Raw genomic sequence first — 9214 nt, forward strand, 5'->3', positions numbered from 1 at the left:
AATGATGAACCAATCCAAGGGTACGAATAAAGTAAAGGAAGGGGATCAAATCACCTCCCATACTTAGCACAACAAACTCTACCAATGTCTATTGACATCTTCATATAAAAAAAAACCAAGGCACACAAAATTTTATGAAATTAGGTAATTGGCTCAAATTTGAAGTAGAAGCTTAAATATGTAAAATACTTAAATTCATATAGTGGATCAAATTTGCATCTATAGGATTGAACCATAACAAAGCACTCCAAATTTTATAATTTGTCAAGAGTTGTCTAACATAGATTTGTTTGTTAGAGATAGAAGCAAATTACAAATGATTATCTATATCAACATATTCTTCATCAAATCTTAAAACTAAATACATTTATCGTCTTTGTTAATTTTTACAATTATTTATAAACACGATTATAAAATTCACTTATATATCTAAATGTTGATTATTTATTTAGAATTTAATAAGTGTTTTTATTTTTTCCGAAAGGTTGTTGCCCATTACCATACGATCCAAAGAGAAGGGGTGGTGGTAGGGTTGAGGGGAAATTATGTTCATTATTGTGAACACCAAAAGGGTTGCCATAACACAGGCAACATAAATCAACCTTAGCTCAAAGTTCAATGAGGCACTCCAAAACCCACTCTTCAATAAAACCGTTTAAAAGTGAACATTGGAAAGCCATCTTGGAGGTCCCATGGAGGGGGGCATCCTAAAAACCAAAGTGGACGTTGTTGAGATTTTTTAGGAAAATTTTAAAGCTGGTGGTCCCATGAATTTTGTAGTGTAGTCTAGCTTAAAAATTTAAGCTCCTAAATTTAAGGAGGTTGGTGGTCTCATGAATATCTTTTATAGGATGTGCATAATAAAAACAAATAAAAATAATTCATTTCCCTCCAAAACTATTTTTTAATAGAAATTAAATTTAAATTTTTGACAAGTGGCAAATAACATCCCTAAGCTGGTGGGGTAATTTCTAGCCCCACCCCTTTTGCATCCGCTCAAATTTGCATGCCTAAAAAGTAGGGGCTGCTATATTTTTGGAAAAGATTCCAAATAATCCCGTAGCACAAAAAAATTTCTTCATGGGACCACCTCTTCCACAAAAATAGAGCCCAAGCCCCTCCCATGGGACCCCAACCTTAGTAAAAATACCAAATTCTCTTCTCTCGATATATTTAATTTAATTTGATGTGCTAAATGCATGGATTGTGTAACATGGATATTTGCAGTGATTGTGATTTCAGTCATATGATCTGTTAAATAATTTTTTTATACTCTACAGTCCAAGCTGCATTCTTCAATGAACATTTTTAGAACGGTGTCAAGCACCTAAATTTCATTAACAATGGTTAACCTTCTCTTATCTGCTGAGTGCTTGCTTGCCAGGTGCGATGTATCGATTCAAACCAAATTACCAACAGTTTTTACAGATAAGTCATAGAAAGGATACATTTAATTAAATATTACAATAACTCTCAGGAATACACATTTATAATGTTATTTTGTTGCAGATCCAATATGTGTTGGAAAATTAAGGTTTATGTATTCTAATAAAGTTGGTTAGTGTTAGATTTAATTAAAAAAATAGGTAGGAGTTCATTTCTGTAAGATAATTTAGAAAGTTATTGAGAAGTTGTACATGAATGCTATGCTTCATAAACATTTGTACAATATATTGCAAAAGTATAATATATTTATATTTCAATGTTCAATGTTTAACAATAACTTAATTTTGTAATACCTGTGCTGCAATCATTTCTTCAACAACATCCCATACTTATAGATTAAACAGAGACTCAGAAAATCAATATTATGCATAATGTCAGTTTCAGAAGTATAGCTATTAAGAATTCCTTTGGCCACAAACCTAAACACAAAAAATTCCCATACTTGGCATGTTTTGAGAATCCCTGCTAATTACTCATAATATAGTTCAAAAAAGGAATGGCTAAGTGACTTCAAACCACTCTGAGTTTGGGTTAATTGTTTGTAAAGGTTAGCTGTGCTTTGCCTTTTGTGAGCTCTTTGCAATTCCTTTGGTTGTCCTTTGCTGCCTTATAGTCCTCTATGCTTATCTTTCTGTTGTTCATGGGTCCGGACCCTTCCTAATTCCCTGTTTACCTTAATCAAAACTTTCAAGGGTCATACAATCCATCTTTCTAGGCACCATTTGTCTGGATTTACAAAAGGTATGGTTCATCTTTAGCCAATGTACATATTCATCGTGTAATAAATTCCATTATGATCGGCTGTTCTTTTCTGTAAAAGGTTTCTGTTTATAGGGTACTTGATGATGTTAAGTCCAAAGTTCTATGTAGTGCATGCAATTTTATGATGATCTCTAATGTATATAAGAGGCATGCCAAGTTGCTTTCACCTTATAGATGATTTATGATTACAAGGCCATCTCAGAATAGAGTAGGGTTAAATTTCAGGCCAAAGATAACCAATCAAGCAATCATGCTTCATATTTAATACTTTCAGTCTTATTCTAAACAATTCTTCAACATAACACCCTGAAAACTGACTGCAGCATTGAGTTTACGGAAGATCTATATCGGCCCACTAAATGAATCAATGCACTATCCACAATTAATTTCATTCCACGAAGGGTAAACTCCACATGCGAACCGTACACAACAAAAATACACAAACTAAATGTTCGACTGTTCCACCGAAGATATAAGGAGATATTTTTAAGAATTTACAACGTTGTTTAAGTACAAGAAATATATCACAGTCAAAGAGCTTAGACACTTGCGTTAAAGAAGTTACCCTCTTCAGATAGGGAATATAATAATATATACACCTCGGGCCCTCACTATTACATCAACACGCAATGAATTTGTCATAATGTGACTTCTTTTCTTTTGAAAGGGGCAGTAAATTAATAATAATTGATGAAAAGCAACTCATAAGAAACAGTTGCAAGCAACACCCAGAAAACAAAGTTCCATTTTTGCATGGTGGACAGCAAATCTGAAACATGGGTCTTGCTTATTATGAATACATGCAAAATCCCTTAAATTGTCTACGTCAAGGATCGAACTTCAAGGATGCAACTCGAGACTGCCGATTGTGCTTAGAAACCTTAACAAAGACAGATGACAGACATGATGGAACCCACCATGGTCTTCGAACTTCTTGCTCCCCTTTCAAGCACGCCACTGGAATCAAATAGATGTGAAAAAAATGCAAGTGGAATAAATACAAAACAAGATGCATTTCTCAGTCCATGGTAGCTAACTGCAAAGGGAACAAAGAACTAATGAAAGCTGAGACCAAGGCCCTGACTGCATTTCTCAGTCTGTGGCAGTCAACTACAAAAGGGACAAATAACTAATGAAATAGAAGCCAGAGTACTCTGACTACATGCTTCAAATGCAAGAAAACGAAGTACTGATAATTTACCTTTAATATTTCGGAGTTCTTTGCACAAAACAATGAAATCTCCCCATTTCATGTGACACCGTCTAATAAACCGCAAGATCTGCTCTGTGGTAAACGTTGACAAGTTATCCAAGTACTCTCCATTAATGCCATTTTCTTTGAAAATCTGCTTGTAGACACCAAGGCCAATCTCATCAAGCCATACACCAACATCCTGAATAAGGATCACAAATATTTAAAGGAAGAAGTAAAAGTTTAGAAGAAGATCCTCTGCCAAACTCGTAATGCAGAAAAAATTCCATCACTTGATATAATTATGTTTTATTGTTTTAAGTTTGTTCTTCTGTTTTCATTTCGCAGCCGTTTATACTTGATGTTGTCCAAATATCGATTTTTTTAAATTTTTGCTTGATTTTACAGTGTGACCACACTAATTTAAAGGACTACAACTAATTTGTTTTAGCTCACCTCGTATAGAAAATCTACAATGATGATTCCCCTCAAATTTGAAATTAATATGGCAGATAGAAACTTCTACGGCAGACATGAAGTAGAAGCAATGAGCATGGAGGTAAAAGTTAAACATGAAAACCACAAAACACAAATCTATAATACAGTAATACTAATTGCTAAACATCAATAGCGTAAATTTTATTAAAGAAAATAAACTGCAAAAGATCATTATGTCATGTTACATGGATTTGAGAACAAGAACACAAGACCGGAATGAATAGGTACAAATGTATTGACCCACTCTTTTATGAACAAAGGGTAAGATCATTTATTTAAATGATTTCTATCAGCAGTAGATGCCTTAGAACTCGTAAATAATGACAAGTCACAAGCTGGAACTTGATTAAAGGGCAAAAGCTATGTGATGTATTTCCTCCGTAAGGAATACTTACCATGTTCATAGATATGCAAACAAGAGCCTAACAGCATGCACTTGAAAATTCAGGACAAAGCTGATTTTTGACAGGAGAATTCAAGTCACCTTCAGGGAAAAGATAGCGTAAGATTCCAAGTTTCTAAGTAAAAGCTTTTAGGAACAAGAAGCTCATAATAAAACTCCCACTCTGAAACATAACTAGAAACTAGGGCAATGCCAATTTTCCAAATTGCTAAAGTAACCACCCCACCGTGTCTATCCAGTTTCATATTCCTGATAACAACAGTGTTTTAATTCATTACAGCAAACACGTTTTGTTGAAAAAACAGAGTTTTAATAATGTTATCAATGAAGTTGATGATGGTGATGCTAATGAAGTTGCAGATGGATACCATTTCCTTTCAACTTGCCTGCCCTTAATAAAGTATGAAGTGATTTCATCAAGTTTCAGAATTGAATATTTACTAGACAATTTGAACCCACAAGAATCAAAACAATCCAAGTACCTTCATTTCCACCATGGTCAATGATAGAACTAATATAATAAAGAATATATAATCTCAATTTTATTTCAGCCATACAATATGCAGGGCTACTATATTATTTCACTTCTTTTTTTCTATGGGGCATTTCATAATCAACACCAGTGATTCAATAATTGGCACTAAGCTGAAAGAAGTTGACGATTTGTGCACCCACTACCTACGGCTGCGAAGAGCATTGGGATGCTTATCCTCCCAACTTTGAACAAGGAAAACGAGAGTGCTTGCAATGCCAATGACAATGAGAATGGCAATATTAATATTTAATACTAACTCTAATGACAGCAGACAGGAAGGATGACAATGACAATGGCAATATTAATAATTAATACTAACTCTAATGATATCAGCATGGTGATGTTAACTGCAAAATAAAACGTATTTTTGAGTGATACATTTGGACAGGTCATACAAGCCAATTTGGTCTAAAGGACATCAAAAGTTTTCATCATCATTATCAAATTCACACATGCTCTAGAATAAAGCTTCTTTCATAGAAGCAAAACTCTACAAGTTGAAAGAAAAAACATGTTTTTGGTTATCTTAAGCCTGTCATTACAGAATGTCTGGCTAACCATGACCCACCCTGTTCCGAGTATCCAACCTCAATCAACTTTTATTTTTCACTTTCACTGCCCTAAATGGAAAAATCCATTGGAGGTCACCCACAGACTACATACTTTTGGATATTTACTAAAAAAAACTTCTGAAATCTCAAGAAACATGACTACCATGGTTTCCAAATTCATATTCAAGCATTATAGCATAAAATAATATCCTAACTAATATTCCTGCCATATACAATGCAGGGTGATTAATACTGTTATATCAAGCCACCAATAGTGTTTTGTTGTGGGAATTGAGGTGCCTCATTAGAAGTTAAATGCTGTAAAAACACCCCTAATAATCGATTCAGAAATTCTGAAAGAAAATTCTCCAGAAGCACTAAAAATTTTTAAACAGCAGCAAAATTTGGTTATACAAACTGTACCAATCGATTACCAAGCACCACATTGGCACATAAGCTATCTAAATTTATTGGACAAATAACACCGAAAACAATATTCATAAAGAATTTTCATTTGAGGGCTGATGAGCGCTGACTAAGAGCAAAAATGTCGGACGGATTAATGAAATGCGGGAGCAGAACACTATATTGTACGCTGGCTTAAATGAATTGACAGTACTAATTAAATGCATAACCTAATTTCAAGTTAACAAGCAAAATTGTTCATTAGGCAAAATATATATAAAATAAAATAAAATAGAAAACCACACCGAAATCCCAGTTGTACATCACACCAGAAAATTAAAAAAATCCACAAAAGGGAAAGCCAGACTGTAGGCACTCAAGCAAACTAAGTTTGCATAAATCCTAATAAAATTCTTTCTAAGCAACCCTTAGTTTGCATAAATCCTAATAAAATTCTTTCTAAGCAACCCTTACAAGCCGAAAAAAACAAAAAATATTAAAACGAAAACTGCAAGCTTTTCCAAAATCCAAAGACGAAAATTGAAGTCGGATTAAAATCACAGATAAAGTACGGCACCTCAGTGTTCCAGATGATGAAATCCAAGGGCTCGGGGGGCCTTCCTCCACTCATTAATTCCCAATTTGTATTATTTTTGATAAAAACCCTCGGAGCCGATCAACCCAATGCAATTATATATATATACAAAGCCGATCTTATTATTCAGAAAAAGAAGTACAAATTCCAACAATCATCATCCCACTCTCCGAGAAAAAAGAGCGGAGGGAACCTTTTCCAACTAACATTATAATGTTATCCAACGGTTTGTAATCCCCCATAATCCTTGCGGATTATGCACATAAAGGAACCATGCTTTCCAAGATGCGCACCATTTAGTGATTACATTTTTGTTAGTGCTTAACCGTAGACAACTGCGTCCTATTTATTATTCCAATCAAATTGAAACAGTAACTAAATTTTGGAGAGCTAAGCTGATTTGGCTTGTGAGTCACACTGTTAACCGATTAGGTCATAACAGTCGGGAAAAAGGCCAAGCAGGTTTGCTGCTCATTTCAGATTGAATAGGCTACAAAATTACTGGGCACAATTTATTTCATCCCTGCTTCTGATTTCTGGGTTGAAGATGAATCTGAGTAATTATTATTCTTCATCTTGGGCATCTTGTCTGATGGGAGAATTTTAATTCGATGGGGAGTTCTGCACTTAAATTTGATGAACATATGATCCAAATTAAGTAATTTAACTGCAAAACATAATCAACAATTTGAGAAGATGGTATGATATAGGTGAAAGGATCCAGTAGTTGAGCATGTATCAATTGTTGTGAGGGTTGTTGATACTCCTGTTTCAAAAATTGAACAAATAAAATCTATTGTTTGAAACAAAAAATATGAATTTTTGATTTGAAATTTCCAAGTAGGATTTGAGAAGCGCAAAGTTAGGGTGCACAACTACTAGGTCTTTTCCCCTAAATGGGGAAATTTTCGATGACAGTTTCAATGTTTGAAAGCTATAGAAGAGACATTATGATGGTCAAATTTGTGTATTTATGGTAATTTTTAGTTATTTAATTTTAGGTTTAATTTGAGAGATAATGTTTTGTTGTATTTTTTAATTTTTCATGTTTTTTTATTTAGTATTGTATACATTTAAAAATGGTTTGAAGATAAGTAATTAAATAAACAATTATTTAATTAATTCCCCTTCCTAATTTAATTGAATTCATTAGGCAATTTGATTAAATTCTCCCTTTCATCTACTTATTAATAAATCTAAAGATTTATTTAATAGGTTCATTTCAATAGTCCCCTTTGATTAATTAATTCAATTAATTAATCCTCCCCCCATTTTCAATCAATTCGTCTAATCCTCTAATTAATTAAAACAAATCAATTTATGAGTTACTGAGAATTAATTAGTCTTTGCCTATTATTTGAATTTTTAAATTCAAATTACCCACATGCCTTCTAACTTCTTACCACCTAACCTAACCATCCCTCTAACCTAACCCATTCCACCTAACTTGAGGTTTAACCAACCCTATCTTATCTTGCACATTCTAACCTCCTTATCCTAACCTCCTATGGTGTGGATATTTTCTTCTTGAGACACATGGCACTTTGGCCACATGTCTCCTTTCTTGGACACTTGCCCTTTTATGAGCAAAGCTCCTTGACACTTGTCACCACAAAGATGACAAGTGTCTCTTCTTCCAACCTCTTCTCCAACCTCCTCCAATTTTGCCCTTGATATTTTCAGACTCAATCTTGACCATTGATTCCTGCCACCTCACCCCTGGCCTTGGAAATCCTATAAATATCTCCCATTTTGGAGCACAAAGGATCCCATCTCATTATCAATTTAGGCATTGTTACTATAGGCATAACATTTGAGCATTATTGTTATAGGCAATTGCATCTTGCATTAGCTTAATTTGATCAACTTCTAGCATAATTGTTGAATCATGTAGCTTAATCAATCTCTTTTCTAGCTTAATTGCATCATCATCATCATAGCTTAATCATGCATATCATTAGCTTAATTAGTCTCTTGGACCAATCTAGCATAACCAATCTCATCTTTGCATATCATTATCATTTCAAATCCTCCATCTAGGTGTAGTCAAGTCACTAGGATTGCTTATCCAAATTTGAGAGCAAATCCATACTCGCATCTTTTAGGAGGCGATAGGTCGCTTTGTCATGGTTCATCTTTCATTTGCTTCTCATTTGCTAACCATGCTTGTAATGATCTATTGAGTGTTTGTGTTGTAGCTGCAAGTATCACACTTCACATGCACGACATTTTGGCGCCCACCATGGGACTAGAAAGCTCATTTTTGGCCTCTTAGCATCATCAAATTTCCAATTTAGCAAGTTTCTAGCCGGGTCTGATTCAAAATTTCGTATGAGTTCCCTTTTTGCCTCGTATGAGTTCCTTTGTGTCCTCGTACGAGCAGAGAGAAGTGTCGTACGAAATTATGTTTCTGTCTTTTCAAAACATATTGCATTTTAGGGTTTTTATGCCTCAATTTGATTATTACTAATGTTAACCCTAGTCTGTTTGTGAGTTTTTCGACAGCCTAACTAGTTTTTGTAGGATGATTGTCGAAGATTACGCTTGTCAAAGCTTCATTTCATCCAAACATCATGACTACTAATGTATCTATTTTGCAAGTTGCCTAGGAGGACTCAACCAAACTTTATGTCTTCTTTAAATTTTTTAGGCACACTTGTTTTTGCTAAAGGGAATGAACAATCATGTATTATGTGTTTTGATGATAGGTGAGTATGCTCTCACCTTTCTTAGGTGATCAGAAAGCCAGACTCATCCTTTTCTTTCATTAGTGCATATCTTTAGCGTGCCCGCCCTCTCGAGGAGCCTATAAGGCCAAAGCCATTAA

General features: G+C 34.3%; 1 protein-coding gene across 4 annotated transcripts; it reads right to left on the reverse strand.

Annotated features, from left to right (window-relative positions):
- Positions 1-2667: 2667 nt before the first annotated feature.
- Positions 2668-7146, reverse strand: LOC131072206 (uncharacterized). 4 transcript variants are annotated; one of them, XM_058008290.2, is made up of 3 exons: positions 6370-7089; positions 3410-3554; positions 2668-3165 (listed from the first exon to the last, which is right to left on the reverse strand). In XM_058008290.2, exons 1-3 carry the CDS (start codon positions 6421-6423, stop codon positions 3035-3037), a joined length of 330 nt encoding a protein of 109 aa, XP_057864273.1. In that variant the 5' UTR covers positions 6424-7089; the 3' UTR covers positions 2668-3034. The 4 variants fall into 4 exon arrangements, with proteins under 4 accessions (XP_057864273.1, XP_057864271.1, XP_057864272.1 ...); XM_058008288.2 differs by having other exon boundaries at positions 3410-3602; positions 6370-7088; XM_058008289.2 differs by having other exon boundaries at positions 3023-3244; positions 6370-7146.
- Positions 7147-9214: the final 2068 nt, after the last annotated feature.

Source organism: Cryptomeria japonica, chromosome 6, assembly GCF_030272615.1.
Source record: "Cryptomeria japonica chromosome 6, Sugi_1.0, whole genome shotgun sequence".
Classification (NCBI taxonomy): domain Eukaryota; kingdom Viridiplantae; phylum Streptophyta; class Pinopsida; order Cupressales; family Cupressaceae; genus Cryptomeria; species Cryptomeria japonica.